This window comes from Chroicocephalus ridibundus, chromosome 5, assembly GCF_963924245.1.
Source record: "Chroicocephalus ridibundus chromosome 5, bChrRid1.1, whole genome shotgun sequence".
NCBI lineage: Eukaryota > Metazoa > Chordata > Aves > Charadriiformes > Laridae > Chroicocephalus > Chroicocephalus ridibundus.
This window is the reverse complement of record NC_086288.1, coordinates 29549340-29576542: the sequence shown is the minus strand read 5'-3', so window position 1 is coordinate 29576542 and position 27203 is coordinate 29549340. Positions and strand designations below refer to the sequence as shown.

Sequence of the window (27203 nt, the reverse complement as noted above, 5' to 3'; positions counted from 1 at the left end):
TGCAAGAAAACTGAAAACGTGAACAAAAAAGTAGATAGGAAGGGAAATAAATGTTAAATTTGCTATTAAAAAAATAGTAAACAAGCATAGCATACAGCATAGATAGTGTGAAAACAGATGGCTGGTATTTCTGCTGGGAAGCTCAGGGAATAGGCCCCCAGCAGCCCCTGGGAAGCAAAAAAAAAAATGTATGTAAGTGTTTGTTGCTGAGTAGGAGTTCGCTGGAGTGGCCTGAACAGGGCCTGAAACAAGACCAACTGCTTTGGATCTCAACTGTGAGATGTCTACAGTACGGGGCTTTGAGAAAACTCATCACATTTTAAGAAAAAAATTGCTCAATTTTATGGGTTGTTCCCAATCTTTCCTTATTAATACAAAGTACAGTGCAATCCAGGATCAAAATTGTAAAACAGTGTCCCACAGTTTTGAGTACAGCCTAAGCACTGCGTACATATGCACAGCATTGGGCAATGCACCAGGTGTTCTTTGTATGAACTTCAGAGCTGAACTGTAAATGGACAGCTAACAGTGACCCAGTGGTGACACATCCATTGAAGAACCACCTCACGCCCTGCACACCCCCACCACACAACCAACCAGAGCTGATCTGATACAGACATACGACGTAGTGAACCTTTCAAGGCAAGCTTACTTGGTCAGGCTGGTTTAAGGAATAAATCAGAAAAATATTTTCACTAAAATTGCTTCCTAAGCATCTGTTTTGGAAGGCAATCCAGGTGGAATTTCTTAACTGCTACGCAGTAGCTTCATCCTTCATCTCTACCTGAAATCTGTGGGGTCTGCACATGCCCCAGGCGCTGGACTTCCTCAAAAGCAATTCAAAAAAGTGAATAAAAAGATTACGTGTACACACACATTTGTGTGTTTACATGTGTACAGGGTTCAGTAGAAAAGTTTCTCAGACTCACCAAGGTTTTCTGTTCTTTTGCCTGTCTCATACAAAGCACCGTTTCTTTTACTGTTTCTTTTTCCAGAACCTCTTCAGAAGGAAGTGCAGAGCATGGCATTTCTAGAAGTCGTATCAAAACTCCGCAGCCATGAGAACAAAACTGTTGCCCAGCAGGCCTCGCTAACAGAGCAGAGACTTGCTGTAGAAAGCTGAGGAAGGTCTTGTTTCCAGTGCATCCCATCACAGATTTCACCTTTGTCCTCCGTCCTGCTGCCGCTCCTGCTATGTTTTCCACTGTATCACTCGTGCATGCGTGTAATGTTCCCACACAAATTGATGAACTGCTGTAGGTACCCGTCCAAAAAAGGTTTCTACAAATTCATAGGTGGTGTTAACATGAACCTGTCTCCACCCGTAACTGTTCTACTTGTATTCTTGTTGCTTGGGCCACATAGTAGAATGTGCATGTTGTAGTCCTATGATGACGTAGAAGTGGTACTACACAATGACTCTTTCCTCACGCCCCCTAACTGCATTACAATGTACTACTAAATTAGGGACAATACAAGACGCAGCAAGTCCAGACTAGTGTGCTGACTATAGGATTAAGAAGTAAATCTAGCTCCATTTTTGGTGCTTCGGAGATTCAGGTTTGAATGCAATGTACTGCTGCTCATTCACTGGTCTTGCCTATTAATGTCAAACTCGTGGTACCTAGAGGTAACAAATAAAAATTTCAGTGCTCTCACTTTATCCTGTGGTTTGTCCTTTTCTGTGATCACATACAGAAGCTGCGACTGCACCACGATGCACTGGTGAGGAGCCCTTTTCGTTCCCAGCTCCGGCCCTGCTGCAATCACTGCCTTTCAGTTGAGCTATTACAAAGGAAACAATTCCAACCACTTTCACTGTGTATGCTCACACAGAGGCACTCTGTGGTTTAACAATCGTGCGTTCTAACAGGAATACACTATACAAGCCTTATCCCATAAAGCCACGTGGGTCTGAGTGCTCTTGGGCTTGCTTGAGATTGGGATTGTGTTTGTTGGGGTTTTTTTGTAGATGGATTTTTAAAGGCATATCTTGCAGCAACTTTTCAACAGAACCCCATTGAATGAGAAATGCAGCATGCAAGAGTCTTCTTTTTTCTCCTTTCCTAGGTAAAGGAGTTGGGAAATTGCCAATTTAAGCATCTTATCCCACAGCTCCTCTTTTTGTAGGCCTGTAACATGCCAGCGAGCAACCAGCAGATGACCCTGGCAAAACAGGGAGCAGTTGGGATAGCAGTTTCCAGAAAGCCAGCACATGTTATTTTTGACTCTGCAGTACCATTGTCTAGCTTGATCGAGCCCACAATGCACAAAGATCACAAGATCTATAACATTTTAAAGTGAACTCAGCACTCCCAGTGCTGAAGTGGCAGCCCCAGAAGTTTCAGGCTCCTTTTTTCAGCAGAGGCAGCAAACCCAGAGGCCAAGCCCCCACAAAATCCCATGCCCCGTGGTTGCAAAAATACTGCTTTTGACCTTCCCAAATTCACTTCCCAGCTCTATGAAACTACTGTCTATCCCATGTACACTGTGATGGGAAGGTGCCAGTCATGATGGGAAAGGGATTATGTACACAGGCTGGGTATGAAAAGAAACTTGCCTCAAATCATCAGTTTAAGTTCCGAGACTGTACCAAAACACAGTGGATGCTCCAGGAGGATTCACACGGCAGAGATTCTGCATCCATTTAATCCAGTGCCAAAAACACACAGAAAAGGCCTCTAGTACTAAACCGCACAACAGCCTCTTATTTAAAAAAAAAAACAAACATTCAAGAGACATTTGCTAGTAATAGTGCAATAAAGCCACTGACAGTGTAGAGCTGTGAACACAGACCAAGACCACATGGCATCAGGCTCCAAGGAACACAGAACCTCTGCACTGCCGAACGTGACCAGCATGTTTACAATCACAGTTCACAGTGGACCCACACAAGCCCAAGTTCTCAGACATGGAAATAATTTCCATTGATTTAAATAGATCTCAAAATACATTTGAAAGACGAGTCATCAGTGACTTACCTGGTTCTATAAGGAGACTACTCCTTTTGACATCAGTATAAACAGCAAGCGCTCACACACGCTGATTGTAACTGACAAAGTTGTGACACTGACAGAATTCCCATTCACCTGGACCTCAGGTTAAGCATTAGCCGTATCCTTATCATCAAGTTTTTATTAAGGATATTATTGACACAGCAAGCACAAACAAAGGCCAACACTGATATCCTTCTACTTGCAGATGGTTTCCCTGGATGGGATATCAAGTGACTTACATTTCTAGATAAAATCTGCGCTAAGCCTACACACAGAAGGAAAGTCTGTGTAAGGGCAAAGATGGGTGTATGTCACATTCAAAGGAAGTAACTGAAGAGACTGTATCTATCCACACAAACGCTGTGCTGTTCTGAGGTGTGCTGCTGCTACTGCACGTCATTTCTATGGAGCTGGTAAATCATTTCTGCTCTGAGCCTCTTTTAATAAGAGAAGCAGGATCTAAGGACACGATTGTCACATGTATTTCACTCCTTGACTGAAGTCGACTGAATTGAAATTGCTGACAATAGTTCTGATTGGATGTTTAGTAGATAGATTCCATCTAAGCAAAGCTTGCCATCCACTGCTCCAACTGTTTTTATGACAGTGATGCCAGACATTGGGCCTTCTGTCTATTGCCACCGCAAACCAAGCTAAGACGATCACTGCTGCCACACTGCGCAGGGCGGGCAGTACCTCCCTGCTGTCTTACATTCGTCTGCATCTGTATGACTTTTGCAAGACCTGGCACTGCACCAGTCAGGAAGCCAAAAAGCACACACGTGTTTTTACATTTCACAGTGTGGAAATACAAGGAAAAGTTCCACTTTGGGTAAGGCACAAACCCCAACAATGTGGGCCTTGGATCCAGAGAACCCATTGGTCAAATGAGACCACAAGACCCAGAAAAGGTCATTTGTTTCAAAAGTCCTGGAAACGGTAACTGGCCACAACTTCAAGAAACAGTATGCAAGTCTGTTAAGAGTTCGACAGAATGCAGGCAGCCACCCCTAGTCTCCCCCTCCACTGTGAAAATGGCGTATCCAACTGTGTGACATCTATTGCATGTTACAAAGATGTAGGCAATGCCCTCGATTTTGCTTTTTTGGTTGACTTTTGCTCTTCCCCCCCCCAGCAAAGCCTCCAAAATCTGCATTCTTATTAACCGAGTCATTTCCGTACGTTCAGATAAATGTATATGCCTGAAATATGCAAAAGACGTTGGACTTCAGTTTGGATATACAGACGTGCTTTTAAATCACTCACAGTGGTGTTTTGTGGACAAAAGTGTAGGTTTGAGACATTGAATCGGATTAGCTTGCTCTACAGTTTTTGATACGCTAAAAAATGGTGGTCTTCCTCCACTGTCTAAACACAAGACATCATTACCCATTTTTACCTGCACCATAAAGTAAGCCAGCTCTCACTACTTCTGTTTAAGGACACGTTGCACTTAGAACTAAGTGAAATTCCCACCTCTCTTTACAAAAGTTTAATTAAGTCACGACAAATCCCCTTTGTGCTGCTCCCTGCAAAGCAGCAATTGCTGAACACTTCAGGGTCACTAAAGTGATTACAGGGAGAGCGCCAACAGTTGTACTAACCAGCAGCCACGGCGGTCTGAGGAACACCAACAACCTGTCAGAAAGAAACAGAGCGTGTTCATTAGCCAGAGACTTCAACAACAGTTGACAGTAGATACGGGATCTCCTCATGTGGGGATGTGCTCTGCACCTATTAGCTCATTACGCATTTAAGGGCTGCCACCAGCAGCGTGATAATATGCTTTGTGGCTTATGTAGATCATGGTAGTCTGCATTGCGTATGATAGACTTGGGGATTTATTTCCCCTGTTAGTCTGGGGGAGGGCAGGAAGGGGGTCTTCCCCTGGAAGACTTTTGCATTAATGTATCTTTGTACTGTTAATGTTAAGTGCTGCATCAAGAGTACACATTCACAACATCATATTTCACGCAATTTTATTTATAAAATTGTAATTATCTAACAAATTGCATATAAAATGATTTACTTCAAGTAAATACAGAATACTGCACAACTATTAAAACTATTGTATTGTCCATCATAAGTGTATTAAAACATTCCTAAAAAATGCCTCTATTAAAAAACAAAAACCCAAGAACACAAGTAGCATGATCAAGACCACTTTCAATAGCTTAAATGAATTACCAGGAAGTTGCATTAACTTCCTAAGTAGACTCCAGTTACATCCATTGAGATCAGCATGTGATACGATACCACAGTCTAATGCTAAAGATGACAAGTAATACATTATGCACCTGATCTATGCTTTTCTCCTAGACTGAAGGTAACCAGTCCAAAATCAGAAAACTAAAGCTCAAGTCAAACTCTACTGGGCATGCAGTTCTGTTATAGCAATACTTTCAATCAGTAAGTGTAGTTGGCTTTTACAATCAATTTTACAACTGATAAAAAAAGGAACACAAGAGAATACATTCGTATAAAAAGGAATGATACACAAAGGGTAAATATCGACACCTTGCCGTACGACCCAGGATGAACAAGAGAGAGAGATTCAGTTGGAACTAATCCGGAATATACCCATCAGAGACAGGTCTGAGTCACAACACCCAAATCCCAATCTCCCCAGAGCTCAAGGTAGTATCAGGTCCACCTCTACTATGTACATGTGTGAACATGTGAACAGTGTGAACATGAACACACATACGGATGGAGCTTTTTATTAACACATTTATATTGCCAAAACACAAAAGAGAACTAGCAGTGCTGCCTGGTGCACACTAGTAGTCACAACACTTATTTTTATACCATATCTTAAGGGAGACAGATGGGGTTTTTTTCTTTTCTTCAAGTGGCAAAATTTGGTAGCTAATGGATCCAGCAGGGTAGTTTTATTTTGTTTGCTTTAGACAGTTTTAGACCAATTACAGGTATTTGAAAAAGCTTCATACAGAAATCAAAAATGGGAGGGAGGAACTGGAACCTTCAACAGTGCTTTGACACCTGTTAAGATCTAATCTCCTTCCTAGGTATTCACAGAACTGCCATTTCAATGCGCCCAGAAGGCACACACAGAAAGAAGAGAAACGGGATCAAAAATTCACAAGAGAGTTTCTCTTGTAACCAACGTTGTTAAGCAGAATCAATTTTACCAAGGGCATCTCTGAAGTAGTAAAAACACAGATTAACGTCCAGGACAGTTCTTATAGCACCATGTTTATTCCTGCCGCAAGTGACGGCGACCTCCCACAACTGGTAGGGGGTTCCGACTCCGACCCTCCGCTTTACAGCCTAAGGCTGTGCTAACGCCAAGCAGCACAGGGAAAGGCGGGGGAGGTGCTGCTACGAAGCAGAGCCCCAACCCGGCCAGGTTTTACCTCCCCAGGCGCCTGCTGCAGGTCCGCCGGGCAGGCACTAGAGGGCAGGCGATGAAAGCGCTCCCGCCTCGGCCACCGCGCAGTTCCCATCAGCAAACTCTCACGGTGGGCACCTCTCCTATCTATAATAAACACTTTTAGGGTGAAAAGCAGTCATGTGCAAGAATCGTTTAATCTGCATGCTACTATTTACATTTCAAACACTATTTACACACCGGAACTACAATTAGCATCTCTCTCAAAGGGGAGAGAAGGCGGCTTTCAGGACAGAGTACACTTGAACAAGCACCTCCACAGCTTCAAGCTCTAAGGGGCACAATCAAAATTATGGATTTTGAAGCAAAGAGATCCTACTGCTACTGAAACAGACATACAGAGACAAATCAATTAATAAAAAAAAGAATAAAAAAAGGAGAGCAAGATCAAACAACAGAAAGGCCTGTGAACACGGAGAGTATTTAGAAAGCAGAGGAGCAAGGACTGTGATGCCCTTTGGCCGGGCTCAGTGGGGAATTTAGAAATGGCTTGAAAGCCAGGGCTACTGCTGAAGCTACCAGACCTCTCATTAGCAACGCCACCATCCCATACAAATCACCCAAACAGAGCTGCTTCACACTCCATGAGGGCCATATGCCTGCCAACAAGTTTCTCAACAACTACTGCACATTAAAAGATAATCAGACTGACCTCTGAACTCACATCTACCCCACCACCACACCAGGCAGGCTAAGAATTGCCAAGAAGTCATACCGCCTACCATATCTTATTGCTTTAGAAAATGAGCCCATGTAGCCAGCAGTTGTGCTCTAGCTGCAGCTCACCTGAACTTTTCACAAAGTTTTCTGGAAGAAAGCTTGCTCGCATTTCGCAGGCTCTGACAATAATAGATTGATATCCAAGGCCTCCTACAAACTTTCCAAACTGGACACCTAAGCTGCTGATGTGGCATTTCTAGGACATCTTACCCAATCTGTAGACAAAAAAAAGGTGGGATTTAAATGTGCAATATAGACAGCTAATCCTGAACATTCAGTATGCATTCATCAAACAACTGCAAAAATGAGAAAAATAAGAGCATTTCTTGGGAGTGAGGAAGGAGGGGGGGGGGGAAAATCAGCATCTGCAGCAATAGACAAGCTCTAGAAAAATAAGTTATTTAGTGGTTTTTATAAGAACAGTCAGTCATTCTGGGACTCAGCAGAAGTGTTGCACATTTGTGTGTAGACGTGCAAGTAGTGAGAACAAGATTGGCTCACCTCAGAGCGTTTACCTTCCTATCAGTCTGACACTGCCAACAGCACGTCCAGCAGACTGGAACTCAGAGAACAGCGCGACAAGACAGAAGGCAAATACAGTACAACTGCAGAAATTCAAGTAGAAGAATGAAGTTGTCTTCAGAAGCCCACAGCAGCAACAGCAGTGTTCAAGATCAGTGGCAACAAGGAATGTTTCTGCAATGTCGGCTTTTTTTTTTTGCCTTTTTTTTTTTTTTCCCCCTCTTTTTCTCCAAACCAAAGCGCTGGGTCGCAATCAAGGCTCTTGGGTTACTTCCTCAACCACACTTCCCTGATTTCTCCCCGCACAATTTTGTCTCAGTGCAGCAACACTGGTACTGATGATCTGTCTGTCCTGCTGCTATCGGGCAAAATGGTGCGTCCCTTTGTGGGGAAACAAACACCAGTAACTCCTCAGGTTGAGAAATGGCTAAGAAAAACATAACACTGTGGTGAGGTGGAACCAACTTTATTAAGGACAGTGAATTATAATTGCTTTCAAAGGCTTTAAAAAAAAAATAAAATTACTCTGAGTCATGGCTGGCCTTTAACAGCAGATACCAAAGGATATGGAGGCTGCCTGATTCAGAGCCAGTCAGTGGGAGTTAACCAGAAGAGGATGAGGTAATGCTCAAAGACAGGAGGACAACAGGACTGTCTGCGGCATCTGTGTGTGCCGGTGTGCTTATCACCAGCCTTCAGAAGGAAAAAAACCTAAATGGTCACCTAAAGCACAGGAAGGCAAAATGTGAAAGGGTACATATACTGACATGTTTAAGAGTCATAGGACCGGAGAGAACCTTAATTGGTCATCAGACCACCCTTCTATCCAGAAGCTTTGGGAAGCTTTGAAAGCAACGCATTCATCTCTTCTACTCCACATACTTCATCTCAGAAACTCGTCTCAGAAAAATGCTAAGCTCTTACTAAGAGGCACTACACACCCTTTGCCACTGTCTGACCAAAGCAGGAGCCAAGAGCTCACAGCTTTCAGGACTGGTTCTGCAGATACTGAGAAGGGTCATACAACAAGCTAAGTTTATACAAAGTGCAATAAAACTACCCAAGCCATGGTCAGGTTTGTAAATTCACTATCATTAGTGAAGAAGAACAAATCAAAAACTCTTAAGCTGGCTGGAGTCTATCTAATTCTTCTTCCACTCTTTGTGCTTTGTTCCAAATTCTGCTCTCTTTTTTCCAATTCAAAATAGTCTATCTTGATCCTAATATGCGCTTCTATTTTAAAACTTTTATTCCATTGCTTCAAGAAAGCTTTTTGTTGCATTTAGAGCAACAGAAGGAGACACATCTCCCTAGCAAGGATTTGTTCACTGGAGGTAAGCATCTACTCTGGCAAAAGCTGTTCTCTCCAACTTCCATGGGAATGGGATATGATCTTTCCATAATCACATGCATTTACCAATAAATAAGTTTGAATTAGACTGTATTAAAACATATGCACAGATTTAAAGCACTGGAGCGTCACAGATTCTTACTCCACAGCTCATGCAAGTAAAAAGAATTAAAGAAAAAAAAAAAAGAAAGAACAAAGCCTCAGCTAGGAACAGACCAATGAATTATCTTAAAAGAAGTTTTGTACGAGTGTATCAAAGCACTAATATTAGTGAGATCCCTAAATACATTAGGTTACACTAAATTCCAGAGCAACAAAAGATTAAGCGGTATCAGATACATAATTTTTGATTTTTTTAAGTTAATATATAATTCATTCTTTGAATAATATTATTCACTTGGACCCAACATCCACACTGCTTTCATACATTTATACAGTTATATCCCATCCTTGCCTTAAGAGACTGATGTCCTAAGGTATGGCAGCAACCAAAGGCTCTACAACCCTTGTTTGTCAAATATAAAACTCCTTTCCCTTCATACAAGGGTGGAGAAAGGAAGAAAGATGTTAATAAAATTAGGCAGTTCTCCCTGTGAGCTTGCTGATTCCAACCTCAAAGTACTACAGGGAGATGGTTGGAAGCTTGCGTAAAAAATTTTCCCTTGTTTTAAAAACAATTTCTTTTACTGTACAATACAATAAATGCATAGAAAGTTGCTTCTTGCTTGATGGGTTTAGGCCTGTAGCTATGTTTAGCTGTGAAAACAAGAAGATCGTTCCTTTACAGAGTGGTAAGGAGAGAGACCATCTCAGGAATATTTGGCAGCTATCGAAGACCTCATGACACGAAGAATAAACAGCATATCCACAGACTACAACGATGCAACTCTGTCCCACTGAATACACCAATTTAAAAAAAGTGTCCACTTGTTACTCAGGATCAAGAATACAGTAGAGATTCACGGCTCAACAGCTTTCAAACTGGTGGTTTTAAAACAAAAAAAAATGTCAGTGAGCAGCAGATTTTAAATAGCCCACTCTTCTCTCCCCCACCCCAAAGAAACACGACTTCACTGCAATATCAGGAACTTAGACTTGAGACTACTTGGGAGAGAAGGCTTCCCTGGCACCCATGTCCGTACAGCTTGGTGTCGGAGCGACACACTGGAGGTTTCAGAGGGTTTCGGTTGTCCAGTGTCTTGTTGTGGTTACTTCAGCAGTTTTACCAGCTGGCTCTGACAGCCTCAATGTCACTAACCAAATTCTGGGCTAAGCATATCCCAAATATCTGGAAGAGACAACAGTTTATTCATTTGGAGCATCAGACAACTCTTCACACAGGCAAACTCCTTAGGTTGTATAGAACCGACATGAAAACAAAAAACAGAAGGTTAAAAATCAAAATAACAGTAAGCGTTGGAAGAAGGACCAACATCAAGAGACTCCTGTAACCCCAGTATTTTTATAGTGTTACTGGGTTCTGGGAAATTGAACCGTTCTAGACTTGCTTCACAAAAGCAACTGTAAAGGCTTTTCATGCCCATTTAAGCACCATCAGAAACGGTAGGTCTGTATGGGCTTAAAAATCTCTACCTAATCTTTATCTAACACAGAGTGTTAGTTTTGACCCGTAGACAGCTGAAAAGAAAAAAATGCATCCCTACAGATAAAAATTAAATATGCCTTAACACAAAGAAAGCCTCATGCATTTATCTCCCCTCATTAAAACCTACAGACATTATATTTCTGAGTGCAACTGACACTGTATTTCCAGTTCTCACATACAGTTCCCCCCTCAATTTATTCTATTTATCTGTTGTTCTTCTGTGTAACTCATTACAGGGAATGCGATGTTTACCTGCAGTAATGCTATCCCAATGAATATACCGGCAACTATGGTAAGATTGTCCTGCAACCATTTCTCAAACTGAGGGACACAGCCTTTAGTGTAGATAACAATCTGCTGATCAACTTCCTGCCAAGAAGAGGGAAGAAAACAGAGATAATTACATTCAACTATCCCGTCAGTGGAATAACCTGCTCTTGCAAGAGGGATTCATATCCTTAAGATACCACATTAATAAAAACAAATTCTTACTGGTTTTTGCCTTGCATCGTAGCCACACTGCGTGTTAATAACATCTTCCTAGGAGAGAGAGAGACGGAAGAGAGGCAATCAGTGACATGTCTCCTAAACACCCTTTCCCAGCTCCCCAGAGTTGGTCCTGCATGTAGTAAGACAATCACCCTAACTTCAGTTACCATGTTGCTTCTTAAAAACCCTTTCCTCTTCCATTCAGTGCTATTGATTATTTGCAACAAACAAAAGCACATGGTCAAAAAATATTTTCAGCTCTCAAGGCAGCAAGCTGGGAAAACTGGCACTCCGCCTGGGTGAACTCCATGTTCAGATGCAAGCATCCAAAAGTCACAGTGAAGGGACTAGGGAACATCTATTTTAAGTGAACGAACCTCTGCTGAAAAGGTTTTGTCTATACTGAAAAACATGCCAAGACTACTGCTAACATTTTCAGGATGCAGTCTGTGCAGCGTGAAAAGGTGAGAAAGGGCAGTTCTGTTGCAGAAGCTGCAAGTTCTTACCAAGGATATCTCTAGAAATATACACAGTTCCTTTCCAAAAACTAGGGGGGGGGGGGGAAGAAAAAAAAAAAAGATGGAGTAATGTGTTCTTAGCTGCCTATTCTTTCTTACAGGAGCTTGATACCAATGGGAAAGAAGGGGTTTTTTTCCTACTGCCTCTGCTTTAGTAGTCCCAAAGCACAGGCAATAAAATAGGCTATGGCAGACTTTTCCTAGTGAACAAGTGCTACCTATTGGAAGCTGAAGCTGCATTTACTTTGTATGCAGAGTTATTTCAGGGCAATAAAGTGAAGCCACTCCTTTGGGTGTCAGCCACGATGGCAGCAAAATATTAAGTTACTAGCTCATAGAATAACAATGAGCAGAAGAAGGAACTAGTAAAGGAAGTGAGAAAATCAGCCAGTCTTAGCTAGGTGTACTGAACACCACAATTTAATCAAATTGTGGGAAGTGAGAAAGGCAGCCAGCAGAAACAGATTTTAAATAGCAGCCATAGGGAAAAAGATATCTCCTCCTATTAGCAGTTAAAACTCCTCTAAGTGTTTCCTCACTCTGCAGGAAGTACATCAAAAGGCCACATCCTGTCAGTTGCCCAAGTTGAATTCCCTCAATGGACCTTAAAGATTTGAACAATTTTAGTGAGATGAATGCTTGTGTTCCAGGATCTAAAATATAGCAGTGTCATGCACTTCAACACTGTAAAAGTAGATAAGATTACAACATAGGGATTTTAAGCTTTATTTTTTGTACTGAATCCTTACTTGCTTTATCATCAGTGTCTTCTGCCTTTCGCCTTGAAATATGTTAACCAAAAGAAAGCACGAAGAATGAAATGAAAAATCAACTTTTCTAGGCCTTGCCTGTCCAGGAATTTGGAACATTTCAACCTGCCAAACTACAGCAAAGCGAACTACAGGAGTCCAAATTCATTTTAAAGGAGACTTATTTTGGCCTCCCTTAAACTTATCACTTCCCAATTCAAGCTAAACTAAAAGTAAGTCCTGTTCAATAAAGCAATGGTCCAACACTGCATCCTAATTCCAAAAAGGGCAAATTTGCTTTCCTGTGTTTATCACTGCAACTGAACCAGTCACAGCTTGGTTACAATTATGTCCATCATATGTGTGACTTCTAATATTTTTAGAAATATTATTATTTTTAGCCTTTATTTTAAAGGCAATTAAGCATTGTTGCTTCCCTACAATGAATAAGAATGAGATTTATCTTTAAATTACTGGTTGCTGCATCACCCCCTAAGAAACCGCATAACCATATACGCACAAAGAGAGAGATAACTTTAGCATGGATTATGTATTTATAGGATTACCTTGTACTGCTGTCACTGGTTTGGTTTTATAACAACTATATTTTTAAAACTGGGTTGTGATGACCTCTCTGCGTGGGTGGGTGGGCAGACAGGCAAACAGTAGGGGGAATCCTAAGCATAATGTAATGCTTGAGTCTAACCTACATCTTGTTTTAGTATTTCATTAAAACATTTTCAGCGATGTTTGTGAGAAAGATTCAAACTACTGTGAAGACATGTTCACTGCAGAGGAACCAGAATGCAGCTTGTGCAAGCAGCGGTGCCTATCAGGAGAGGGGGAGAGCAGCAGTAGTGACTGGATGCCGGGAGCAGCAGCTGCATTGCATTAGCAAGTCAGGAAGCACCTGAGGTGCCTGCTGGCAACTTGCCTAGCTTTAGTCAGTGCTACAGACTCATACATTCAGGGAACTATAAGTCACTCCAGGTGGAGAAAAAGCCACAGCTGAACTACTAGATAATACAAGCACTCACAGGCCTCTTCTTTTAAGCTATATGGAAGTCACGTGTATGCAGTGTTAGCCACATAACAGTTTCCATGCACTCAGCCATCCCCTATTCCAAGCTTTTCACTGCCAGTGAACTGCTTCCCTAACTTTACCCATCATTCTTGCTCATGTCTGTATTAGTAATGCATGGCTCCAACAGTTTCTGCGTGATTATCCAGAACTATAACTATTTTAAAAGACATGGAAATTTACCAAAAAGCTGTTCCCTTTCAAGTCTTATTTCAGGTGACTGTAGGACAAGCAGTAATTTTAAAGGTAAAAAAAGAGCAAGTAAAGATGTCCATACCCCACTCACGGTTCTAATGCAAACGTATGTCAGTATTTCAGGGCACAGACTGTCATTCAATCTAGCACAAACTGAGTGAAACTGTCTGCAACCTCTGGACACTGCATTAAATAATGAGCAATACCTGCATTGGTGCATCTGATCTTAAGAGTTGCTGTTCTTTAAGGCAACGAATGAAAGATCCTGATGATATTCAATTGAAAGCTCATATCCATCCTTCAACTCATTAAGGGCTTCTGCTTTTTACACTTGCTAAAGTTAATATGTATGCTCAGCCAAGCCCATGGTTCTCTCATTCTAATGAAAAGCAGCTAACAGCATACAATGAAGACTTAAGTTAGCTCAGCATTTTTGCTGACTGCAGAAAAGTTAGTGGTTAAGCTGAGCTGCAAGTACAAAAAAGAAAAAAAATACAGATTGGTGAGAAGGTAATGATCATGCATGGCTTCCAGGAAAAAAAGAAAAAAAAAAATCTTAAGAGTGATTTAAATTGGAGCAGCAGACTCATCCTACCCTCTTGACTGTCACTTACGGCAGGGTCTTTAGTGCAGCAAGAGAACGGCACACCACAGCGCTCTCGACTTGCATTGGAATCTGTGCAATTGAAGTAAATATTAAGGTTCCAGTCATCAGCTCCAAAAGCCCCACAGCACTGCCACTAGAACAAAGAAAGGAGAGCTTCTTGACTTTCAGAACAAACAAATCTCAGCATTAGTAACACACATCATCACTGCCAGTTTCCCCCTGGCTTTCAAAACAAAACCTGATATCCCCTCTGGTTTCACTGAAGCCAGATTATTTTTGTATTTTTAAAAAAAGACAATTCCAAACCTGTTAGTTGTTCTAAAATTTTCATGTGATTAAACTTATGTTCACACACCCTGCAATGCTGCTCTCTACAGAGAAAGCCATGGAGTGAGCCGATAAGCCTACACAACACCACAGAATTGCACAGGTCTATAGGCTCAGGTCCCAGGGATAGCAGAGCCAAAGTATGGTACTCTGTTCAGTCTAGTGTCCCCTGTGTTCTCAACAGAACTAATTAGCTCTCAGGGCTACACTGATACAGCTACTCCTTTTGCCAGTTTGGGGGAATCTTTGCCTGTCTGTATTAGACAGTATGAACATATTGTTTCCTGAGCATCAGGCACTGCACAAATAACATCTTTATTGAAGACAAGTAGAATCTTTCAAAAAGTAAATACGCCAAATGGCAGGCTTAGTCTCTGGCAAAACATGCTGAAAACACAAAGAATTGGTAAAACTTGCTGAACATACAAAGAATAGACTGGAGATCAGTGGATGGTTTACAGCGTTTAAGGAGCTAGCCCAATGAACACATCTATGTCAATATAAAAAAAATTGAAAAAAACCAAACAAACTACATTTTTAAAAGTGTCGGTATGGCAATTCTCTGTTTCTAGATGTAGCACAGTTCCCTCTGCAATATCTGACCATGTTGTCTTCACGCATTATCTCTACCAGCTGAAAAGTTAGCTTGCTCTCCAGAATCTTGCTGTCCCTGACTTATCTGCTAAGATTGCTAATCCAGTTAGGAGAGCAAATTTTATGTAGTGCCTGCAAAATTGGACTGTAGCCTTTTGGTTACTTACAAGCAGACAACTGCTATCAGACTGTGGTGACCTCTGACCTTCTCCCAACCAGACAAGATTCAAACCAGGGCAAGGATCCACATCCTGTTACTTACTCACTTGTCATTTTTTCTCCCCAAGGCATATAGAAGTCAAACACTGAACGAAATTATTTTAATTGCAGAATAGACAAAAATCAGTAAACATGATTTCAACCAACACCAAAACATGTTAGCTACAGAGGGCCAAATTCAAAGAGGATTTCATCAATACAGGCCAGAATTGAGTACTGAAGCAAGAAGGTACTGGCAAAATAACATTTGTGCAAAAGCCAGCACAAGACTCCTTTACACACATTAATAAATTACAGAGCTTAACTCACACAAGCGCGTGCATCTCTGGTTTCATCCTTCCCTCCCAAATGCAGGTGTAGCATCATTTAGATATTTCCTGTGAGAACTTCATGAGTTGCCCACTTCGTTAGGCTAATTGCACTAAGTCTACTTAAAACGTAGTAACATTGTAGTTTCACTCAGAGCAGCTAAACATCTCTGCCACTCTGCAGTGTGGTGTAGCACCTCTAACTTTGCTAAAACCACACCAACATTTATCTCGGAGCCAAATTAAGCTTAGAAAAAGGATTATTTTGAAAGAATTATTTAGAAAAGGATGTGATAACTCCTACAATAAAATATTTTGAACATCCCCCCGCCCCGAACCCTAAAATATCTTCATATGCATATGGTATGTCCTCCAAAAAACAGAACACAAGATACTGATGGTTAACTTGTAGATTTGACACACTATTTCTATGACTTCAAGAATAAGTCACTCCAACTCTCCCCCTTGTTTTGCTCAGTCATACATCAACAAATAAGCCACTTTTCACAGGTGCTGTGTGTTTGTAGAAGTTCTGTGAAGAGAAATATACATATATATATTCAAAAGTATTATATGCTAGAATATTTCTGTTGTTCTTTGAAGAAACCAAACAGATGGGAAGTAAAAAAATAGAGTAGGTATTTCTTTAAAGTAAGCTTTTCAAAAAATAAACATAGTCCAACTTACATATTCCTGTGTGAAGTCTATGAGGTTTTGCAAATCAATGTCATCTCGGTATGCTCTGATGTTGTTGTTTATAAAGAAATACAGCTGGTCCTTTATCCAGTCTTTGAAAACAAATGCTAGAACACCAGCAGTAAGCTCCAAGAAGAAAATAATTCCAAGAAACACAGAAAACTACGAAGAAAAAGAAAAAGGTTAAAGTTATTTTGCTTTTTGACCAAAAACTTATTTTTCAAGGCCCACAATTACATCCAGTGTTAGGGCTTTACCTGTTTAAGTGCAAGTTCAAGCTATTCCAGCACACAGGAAATTTTAAATTAAAAATACACCATTTTTAATTAGGGCTGTAGTACAGGAATCTTAATTTTATTCTAACAAATAATAAAAATGCCAACAAATTCAAACTTTGGACATTTCACTGGCGTTTTCAAAAAGGTTCAAGACAATTTACTGTAAATTTCAACAGAGATGGCTACTCACCACCTATAGGGCCCTCCGAAAACTTGTCTTTAATTTCTATGTAGTCACTTACATTTTCAAAGGCATAAAAAAAAGAAATATTGCCAGTGAAATGCTATTTAAGTGACTTTTTCTTTAGACTCTTTTTCTTTACCCTCATTCGCAAAGCTTTGCCTAAGCAGACAAAGAAAAAATTGGTAACAGCAGAAATTAATTAATGACTAAGTCAGAGCAGAATGTCTATGGAATGATTCACATCCACATTAAAACCAAATGAGGCTGCTATGATTAATGCAAATGCAATGGATGCCAAAGGCATTACTAATGATCTGCCACTTTCTCTAAGCATCTCCACTGAGTCTACGCTGTTTTGAAACACACAGGGGTCCTCGTATACTGGAAGTCCATCCCCTTTAAAATGAAACGCAAAGGCGCAGTTGCAATATGCTCTCTGTGTTTGTTCAGATGCATTTTTAATTTCTCCTGCAGCTGCTGTATAGGAAGCTATTTCTGGTACAGCAGATGGGTTCATTCTAGGCAAGCTAAGAGTAGCGGGGGGGGGGAGGGCGGGGGGAAGTGTTACAATAGCTCCCCCATCCACCCCTTTTTTTGTTTAAACAAGTCAAGAGCAAGCTAGAACTATCCCAAGCTGCTTTATAAACGCCTCAAGAACTCTAACTCTCAACTGCCTCCCTCCCCTTAGACAACATGTCTGTGGGAGCCAAATATGTCACTTGAAGGCAGGTGTTTCACTGGAAGCCTCTTCATGCATATATTAACAGTTAATAGTTATAAAGACACAACTACTACCCAGGCTATGCACACCTCTGGAAGTTGGGGTGGTGGAGGAAAGAATCTTGAATTTCTATTATAAATCTTAAATTTATCTAAAATGGAACATGATACTGCCATCCTCATCTTTAAAGCTCACAGGAGGAGTGCTTTCAAAAAACAGAACCAGGCTACTTAGCAAAAGGAGTTTTGAATACTGAGGTGTGTCTGTATATCCGCAGCTCCTTCCCTAACTAACAGTCCATCCCAGAGTTCAAGAAGACAACTTCTATTTTCTTTACCTTTTCTGGGCACATTCTCCTCCCTTTCCCCTCTTAGGCCCAGCAATGAAGCCTTTTCAAGTCAGCTAAACGGTGCAGAACTGAGGATATTAGCAAGCAACCCCTCATAACAGTCCTATCTCCTCTGTACCATGAGGGGCACTTGCACAGCAGAAATCACACGGGTCACATTTAGTGGTGTATTGACATTCCTTGTGTTTCATAGGCAGCTTGTTATGGACATGCAAATTCTTAGCAGAAATGTCTCTTTTCATGACAGAAAAGCAAAATGTTAGGCTATATCCATATGAAAAGCAGTAGTTTCACGTTACGATTCTTAGCATCAATAATTTCAAACCTTCAAAAACCCAAAACAGTAAGCACCAGAGACTGAATCACGGAATCACGGAATCTTCAGAGTTGGAAGGGACCTCTAGAGATCATCTAGTCCAACTCCCCTGCTAGAGCAGGATTGCCTAAAGCACATCCCTCAGGGCTGCATCCAGGCGGGTCTTGAAAATCTCCAGAGAAGGGGACTCCACAACCTCCCTGGGCAGCCTGTTCCAGTGCTCTGTCACCCTCACTGTAAAGAAGTTTTTCCGTGTATTTGAACGGAACTTCCTATGTTCTAACTTGTGCCCATTGCCCCTTGTCCTGTCGCTGGGAACCATTGAAAAGAGCCTTGCTCCATCCTCCTTAAACCCACCCTTTAGATACTTGTAAACATTAATCAGGTCCCCCCTCAACCTTCTCTTCTCCAGGCAAGCTGAAGAGCTGTAAATTGTTAACAGGCAAAAGCGATTCACAGAACAGTACTCTCACATTTGATAACACCTCTGCTCCCCAAAAGCCATTTTAAAAATCTTTACACAGCTAAGCCAGAACAGAGAACGTGACTTATGCTATGTAACTGTTGAATCCACAGCTGCAAGGGCTACTTACAAATTTGAGAAGAAAGGTATTTTCTCGCAAAGCTCCAATGCATCCTGCAAATCCCAAAATGAACATAACTCCTCCTACCACTAGGAAGAGCCAAACTGGATCAAATCCTCCCAGGTCGGTGATGGAGGAGATATTGGACAGCACTCCCTGGGAAAGAAACAATGCCAAGGGATAACAAATACGCTCAGCTTTCAGTTGTACGAATTCTGCTTGCATTTTTCTTCTTAAAAAGGTAGGAGACTACAGCAAACAAATGTTCTGCAGTACAGCAATAAAATACAATTAAGAATGTCCTTGCATTCAAAAAGAGATTAAAAAGGCTGAATATGTACAGTATTTCTGAATCAACATGTGGAACGAACAACAAAGTGTGCTTCTAGAGTCCTCTGCGAGAACCCCAGAGGGCATTTTGCTGCTTCTGTAGCTACGAGAGTCTGCCAGAAAGTCCGAATAAATATTTGAGCAGAACTTAACTCAATCTTATTATCCATGCTGAGATGCATTTTAGGTATCACACACATTGTTTATATAAGCACGCAGTTACATGCGTTATGACAGAAAAAACAGACAATAGCAGGAACCACCATGATTTCAGCATTTATTTTCAGTATTTAGAACAATAGACAAGTTAGAAGTGAGCTCCTAGGTTGCAGCATCTTGCAACAATGAATTTTATACCAAATTTTGACAAACTAGATACCTGGCCAATTCAACTTCAGGCATCTACAGTGCCAAAACTCATTACATAAATGAAGTATGATTACTGACTAATCAGTTAGAAGGAAAAATTTGAAAATACTGTTAAATCTTTTGGTAGGACATAAGGCAGTTTTAGGACTTGTCTTGGGAGACGGTTTGCACTAACTTAGGTTAGACTTATCATATGGTAAACCACATATGCTGTGTTTTAGACATGACAGTCAGCACAGTCTGCTTGTAATGCCATTGCCCCCTTAGAAGTAGAGCTTGGGTTGTGATGCAAGTAATTCCGAGGAACTCTTATTATTTTTTTTTTTTTTAACACATTTTAACCAGAGTTTGGCTGATGTTGAACAGATGGGTCGTATCAAGAAGCAAGGAAGCAAGTACAAAGTCTTCCTTATTCCAGTGAGTTTGCACAGGAATGGTTACAGTTTCCTAAACCCTTTTGGCAGCAAAAAAGCTGAAGTATCACTATTTCTTCATTCACCTCCCCAGTGCTGTAGGTCAATGAAAAGCACACTGCCATAGCAGAGATTTCTCCATGTGTTTTGTCAAAGAAGCCTGAACCCTGAGCGCTTTGGACCACTGCTTTTCCTATTAACTCCTGAATGAAGCTGTGGCTTGAAAAGCAACAATATAGCTTTACCTCTACAGCTCCTTATTTGCAGAATTATTAAGTTCTTCATCCTTTTCCCTGTTCATACCCCCTTTGCTTCTTTGAAATAGTCCAAAACCAGCAATAATTTTGAAGGGAGTTATCATAACCTCATTTCCAAAACTCGTTAGCAACATCGTTCACATAGGACTGTTCACAACTATGGCTTTAGACCTGTGATTATTTTTTTTATATCTATTTTTATAATCAGTTTAGACCATCCAGAACACATAAATAGTCATGTAACCAACATCTCTAATACAGTACTGCGCATATTCTGCAACCACATCCACAGTTTCCCAAGCAAAATTGACATCGAGCAAATAGTAAATGAAGACAGTACTCAAAGCTTTTTAATTCTGCAGATAGTGATAGACTGGATAAAACACACACCTGAATTTCTCCAATGCACACAGTGAAGAGCCTTGGAAAAGGCCAGCATGCTAAAAGCAAAAGAAAAATCTAACTATAACCCAATCCTAAAGTACGAACAACAAACCAACAGCATGAATGACATTCTCAAACTGGATTCCTCTCCCTCCCACTACGGAAGGCTATTGCCTGACAGAGAGGGATTAAAAAAAAAAAAAAAAACTTTAAAAAAAAAAGTCACATTCATCACTTTCGTCCTGCATTACATATAGTACTAGTCTTATTGTTACTCCTTAAAAAGACAAAAATAGACATAAGGCATGATATAACACAATGCTGCTCAGCCAGTATTGCTATCAAAGCAGACCAGTCTCTTTTTCTAACTAACTAGTGATGAGATGGTACAACCCAGGCTGAAACGAACACTTATTCATCATTAACAATTATATCAACTTCTGCAAAAGTTTTCCACTACTCTTGCTTCATTACATTTGTCATAGAAGAGAAATCAAAGACAACTTCCTGGCTAAGGATGACAAGCAAAATAAACAGTATAATCCAATAACACACAAACCTTTGAAAAAGTCATGGCCTTGGCCATACACAAGTCAGGAAACATGAGCTCTGCCCCAAGGGAAGATGGCTGCTAAAATGACTTATTCACAAAGTTTTTAAGTCCTTTCTATGTTTCCCCTATGTGCCTATATAGTTACTATAAGAAGAGACGAAATTTTTTCTTTAAGCAAACACTACTACTCGTTTCTTTTAACATTAGCTGATTTTGGAATTAATGGACTATAGTGTAGTAGATTGAGAAAACAGATGCTGGAGAAAGGGTGTTGCCTTTGAGTTATAATTATTTTACTTCAAAAAAAAAAACTCCAAAAGGATAAACAGTCATTTAAGTCTCTCTTCATAAGACATTGTGTCTTTCTTTAAAAAAGAAATAAACCTCAGCAAATTACTATGTTTAATCAAGTCCTTTCCATAGGAAAGTAGTAAAATTCAAATGACAGAAGAAATCCAAGTGAAATTCAGCTCACATTTGTGACAATAACATTTAGTGAATCAGTTGTATATTGCCTTTCTGATCATATCCTTTCCCACCTTGCTTGATTTTCTAGCACTCCCAGGTTCTTAGCACCCTGGCATGCCACATTTTGGACAGTCACCCAGCAAAAGTCACTCATCTAATGTCTGGTCTCCTCCAGGCTCCAGATCCTCAGGGTAGCTGTGATCAGAAACGTACTGAACTAGAGCAACACAAGCTTTATCTGCCATCGTTTGCTGTCCTTGGAAAGCACCTTCATGTGCATCTTTAGCTAGTCCACATATGGCAATCATAAGCCTAGCTTGGATAAACCCCAAATAATACATCCTGACAGCACAAAGCACATACTGCATAATTCTTGTTTGTACTCTGTGTGCTCTCTGCATATGAATCCCAGGCTATCAGTATTCTGGAGAGACATCTCAGGATATACAACCTTCAGAGAGGCTTTGGCAATAAAACAATAGCTAGCAGTAGGAATGACAAATACAGGCAATGCTCTGTGGTTATAGCTAGAGATGCACAGAGATATTCTGATAGAAGATTCCTGCTTACTGCTGAAATATATTTTTCCAGTCTTGGTGGTTTTTTTGGACACTTAGAAATAAGCTCTCTGAAGAGACGGTGGTGCAATACTTTAAAGAAAAGCATATTTTGCTTCATGCAGTAGGGCAATGACAGGGGAATATTATCTCACTTTATACTGTTAAGAAGAACTAAGTGTACAGTCCTATAGGCACATACTTTTCCTATACAACACTAGTTTCTATAATGGCTATTACCACAATATTAGTATTTTTTAGCTGTAATGGCTGCTTCTGGTGAAAATTTGGCAGAGATGTACAAACACCTGGTGGAGACCAATTCTGTCTTCATCCCATCTTTAGCCAAAAGCAGAAGGGAACACTTCCAAAGGTGCTTGAGCAGAGGATCAGGAATCTTATATTTTAACTCTGCATCCTTCAGTGACATGCTTTGAGTCCTCAGGCTGACCAGTCAGTCACAGAATATACGTGACTGTCAACTGATCTCTTGCAGCAATGCAAGACCTAAACAAACCACCTGTAAAACCCTTAAAGTCAGGCTTTCTACAAATGCAAAGTATTTTTCTCAGCAACACTACTGCGGGTAGTCCATTCCAGCCTTTACTGTTAAATAGTTGCAAGTACTACTGATGCTTTAGCATCTGAAAGGAGGAAATAAAGTATTTTCCCTAAACTCACGTTCCCATTTTGGAAGTATGGCTATTTTTCTGGGGTACACATGCATATCACTTTCTTGGTAGTTTAGGCATATACATAATCTTTATTTGGCAGTAAACACTTTGTGCAAAGCTATATGCACTAATACTTTTCTTCTCACAATGGCATCAATCCAGGGCTCTACTATAGTCCCCCATGGAGAGACAGTAGGACGTGTTCCCTGGCTGAACTCCAGCTTATCTGTTTGCTCTGTTTCCCCACCCTTGCCTGTTGTATGTTACAACACCTGGGTTATTATTTAACCTTTTAATCCACCACAAATCAAAATTTGTTTGGGGTAGTGAAGCAACAAAAGTATTATCCATAATTGAACTAAAATCAATAATGGTGAAGTTATGAAAAAAGTTAATTTCTGAAATGTACTTCACTTCGACCACTAAGGTACAATGATGTAGGCATGGAACAGGAAAGACTAACTTCATATTCCTACCCACCCCAAATTCAGGAGAGGAAGTCAAGTGAAACAGTAGGACCTGCTCTTCTCCAACAAAAGGGTGGGGGAAAGAGGTGTTGGTGCCTTCCGTCACACCAAGAAACATGAGTCAACCAAGCCAGGCCCACCAGAAGCTCCTGCAAAACTGGAGTCTTCTTATGGTATGTGAGCACAGGCAGAAAAAGAGTCTATGACAGATGCCTGAATCCAGTGACTGATCCTCTGTTGTCATGCCTTTTTTTCCCCATGGCCAGAACCCTCCACCCTACAAAGCTGGATCTCATGCACAGCTCAAGGGAGAAGGCGGCAAAGGAAAAATGCTGCTCTTGAAGACAGGAACTCGAGAAGGACCATCCTGATATTATAGCTGCACAATTGTTTGCCTTTATCCCATCAATAAAGAATAAGGAAGCAACATTCACTTCGAAAAGCAGTAAGGGTGCACCCCTCACTCCTCCTCCACCTTGTACTCTTCGAGATCACCAGGACAATTTGTAGTACTTCTCAGAGACAGATCTCTGACTTTAGCTCCCACCTTTGGTGCACATCTACATTAGCATTTAGCTAATTTAAATTAGCCCATTTAAAGGGTCCATTTCCTCTCCTATTGGTCCACACTACTTGCATTCAGCAGACATTGCATGCTGAACCCAGAAAGTTACTTTCATTTCCCCAGAGCGTATGGATGCCAACATAGACATCTCGGTTGGAGCAGTGCCCCAGTGTTGACACATGTATACAATCTGATTGCGTTCCTGGTTCCTAATGAGGCCCAATAGAAAGGAGGCACAAGTGCATTAACAAACTATCAAGTTTTCCAGACTGTCTGTGGTTGTAATTAGCGCAGAGAATCCACTGCCACATTCAGGTCTTAGAAATGCTCCTAGAAGTTTGCTAGACTATTGCTTCTCTCTGGAACAGCTGATTTCACAGGCGCAGTAGCATACTGCAGGGCAAGAGAGAACGGCTCCAAGTGAAAACACTCTAGACAGCAGCAATTTTGAAAAGCTGACCCAGTAATGAAAATTCAAGGCATCTGGAGTCAGAGACAACTTAGGAGAATCATTATCCAAGGGAATAAAGAAGTGATACACTGTGAAATGTATATGGAATTTGGCCCATAGGAGTGCACATAAAAGAACAGGACTCAACCCAAGAGTCCCCATGACAAACAACAGCCCAGAGGGCCATTAAGAAGTAAAAAGAAGAAACAAACACCAGTAGGATGGGAGAAATCAGCTTTTTTTTTTCCTATTTCCTCCGAGAATGGAAAAAACCTTTTCTGCTGCTGCATTCCATTACTAGGGGAACAAAAAAAAGCACATGGTTAGAAAAAGATTCAGCAATACAAGATCTTCTGAAACATTTCTTCTTTGCAAACAGAGGATTAGCCTTTCCACAAGCTTGCTGCAGGACTTAGAATCACTGGCAAATAGGAACACATGGGGGTGATGGGAAATAAAAGTATTTCCAAATGCATTATTTTAAAATGGAAAAATATCTCCCTACTTTGTTAGTCATAAAATCCACGCAGTTTCTCCATGCTGTGCATCTGAATGAGCATGGGAAAGAGAACAATAGTCATTGAAACATGCCAAATTAATTCCACTCCAGAATTTTGTCTCTGCAAGCAAGAAACTAGGTGGGGGATGTTTACAAATCTTATTTCCTTGATTTTTGTTCAGTTTGCATTTCCCACAGCAAACAGCAATAGCAGCAGAAATTTATTTTCCAAGTGTTTAGTGAAGAACTAGTCTAGCTTTCTTGTCACAACAAAGAAGAGTTCAATAGGTGAATAATTGGCATAAATACATGCAAGATAGAGATTTTTACATTTTTCATGATTAATGGTTACAAGGTGTTGGAGCACTAATAAAATTATTTAAGAGCCTGCTTAGATAATGCATGTTTACATACTGAAATTTAAATTAAATGTAATAGTGAATATTAGTATCCCTTTCTCTCCTCCCCAATCCTGTAAAATCCACACACACAGACCATAAGGACCCACAGGATATGTGCAACGTTTCCTTGTCAGTAATTGTCATTAGAAGAACTACATGATAGACATGTATGCACAAGAATTATGGTGTGACTAGCGTATCATTCCCTCTTGATGTCTGCCACTCACTGGGACAGTGAGAGTTTTCTCCTGAAAACAACTATAATTTTCATTCTGGGGCAAGGAGAGACAGGCTGGGTATGCCAAATTGTGACTGATTGTATGTAGGGAGCTTAGCTTGTCCCAGAACACCAAACCAGGCCCAAAACACCTTTTACCACCATGTAGAAGTCTAGCTTAAAACTTGAGATCCAGATTTAGAGCTTCTGCTCACTAAAGAATACTATGCTGGCACACAGAGGTACCATATTGGTACTCCAAGCTGTGCACAACTTCTGAGATGGAGTGTGTTCTGGTTATGTTGACTTAACAAGAAAAGCCTAGAAACCAAACTTATGTACACTTCTCCCTCTTCAAGTCAGTCAACCTTCTACATGAACTAAGTTTAATCGACAAATTTTGCAAGGATCTGCAGATTTCTTCCCCACGCTTCAGTATCTCTAGCATTGCAACCTCCTATTTAAAGTATACCCCAAGGCCACAGCGCTTTCCTCCTAAAAGCTCCCTCTCCATGGACAGTCTTATAAGGTCTCAGAAGACATAACTGCAATTCATCACTTAGTCTCACTGCTCTTGAACATAAATCTCCTGCAGCTGAGAGAACCAGGAAGCTTATCTTCCCAAGTACCTAGTCGCATCATATACCATGAACACTTTCAATGAGCCTTAAGACCACATTATTAATATACACAAACAAGGCGGGAAAGAGACCTTTTGTACACGTTTAGTTTATTTTTAAAAAGTCAACAGAAGAAATGGCTTGAAGTTGTTAATAAAAGCCAGTGAAATATGAACATTTTTCTCCTGCTGCTGAGCAAAGGTAGTTTAAGTTGCCTGGGCTTAGCACAGGCTCTTTATATGTTAACAATGTTCCTGTCACTGTTGCAGGGGGGTGGGAGGGTGAAATCAGCTGCCATGGATGAACTTTTTTATGGTACAAGCCCCAGTCCAGCGTGCCTGAAAACACTTGAGAGATTGTGAACGATATAGTGCATCCATGTATAGATAGCTTTATTCATCCTCCGCATTTATTGCCCCCCCACCCTGCCCCCCAGCTCTCTTTCAGGTTCATGACTCAGAATGCTAATTGCCCAGTTTTTGTTTAGGGCTGGCTGACTGGCTGTCAAGCCAATTCTATTGCCTATTTGACAAATGAGCTCTGTCGCCTCCCTGCAAAGCCTGTAAGGAAGGTCACGAGACTGTGTAGTATGCTTTTTTTCCTTCTTTAAAACAAAGTTTAAAAGGGAGAATTCAAGCCAACTTAGCAAAAAGAGATAAACTAGCAATCAAACCCACAAATCTACCCCAAACTGTTTTCAGCCAGCAGCAAACAGGACTCTGTAAAATGTGGATTATTTCTTTACATCTGCATTTTTAATGTGGCCTGGCACACTATCTTTTTATCTTCAAAAGATTCTGTGAAGCAGCAAAAGTATATACAAGTTGATGGCTGCGTTATAAAACAACACAGCTGGATATACAGCCACACAATTCAAGATAGAAGTAAATCAAAATCCTCCCCCCCACCAAATCAGTTTACAGTAGAAGAGTCCTTCTGAATACCCAACCCTGCAAAAAAGCTTACCAGATTTTGTTTACATGTTATACAATAGCAGCATCAAGTTCAACTTTGATAAAGGCCTCATTCATTAGGACAGCAGTCTTCACAGAATGGCTGAGGTTGAAAGGGACCTCTGAAGGTCCTCTGGACACCTAGTGCTGGCTGCCTAGGACCATGTCCAGACTGCTTTTAAATATCTCCGAAGAGGGAGATT

At 40.8% G+C, this 27203-nt stretch overlaps 2 protein-coding genes across 5 annotated transcripts in view; one reads left to right on the top strand and one right to left on the bottom strand.

Annotated features, from left to right (window-relative positions):
• The window catches only part of RAP1GDS1 (Rap1 GTPase-GDP dissociation stimulator 1), a 102386-nt gene extending 100723 nt beyond the window's left edge, over positions 1–1663 (top strand). For all 3 annotated transcript variants that reach the window (XM_063335709.1, XM_063335708.1, XM_063335710.1), the window contains one exon: positions 996–1663. In XM_063335709.1, the coding sequence (XP_063191779.1) occupies positions 996–1123 (128 nt within the window). In that variant the 3' untranslated portion in view covers positions 1124–1663. The remainder of the gene's footprint in view (positions 1–995) is intronic.
• A 3324-nt stretch (positions 1664–4987) lies between these two features.
• TSPAN5 (tetraspanin 5) overlaps positions 4988–27203 on the bottom strand; it is an 85795-nt gene continuing 63579 nt past the window's right edge. Inside the window, exons 3-8 of one of the 2 annotated variants that reach the window (XM_063335855.1) lie at positions 18832–18978; positions 16382–16552; positions 14254–14379; positions 11100–11147; positions 10860–10976; positions 4989–10289 (exon numbers count right to left, since the gene is read on the bottom strand). In XM_063335855.1, coding sequence (XP_063191925.1) covers positions 10224–10289; positions 10860–10976; positions 11100–11147; positions 14254–14379; positions 16382–16552; positions 18832–18978 — 675 coding nt within the window. In that variant the 3' untranslated portion in view covers positions 4989–10223. Of the gene's footprint in view, positions 10290–10859; positions 10977–11099; positions 11148–14253; positions 14380–16381; positions 16553–18831; positions 18979–27203 lie in introns of both variants that reach the window. The other variant, XM_063335856.1, reaches the window with a different exon arrangement.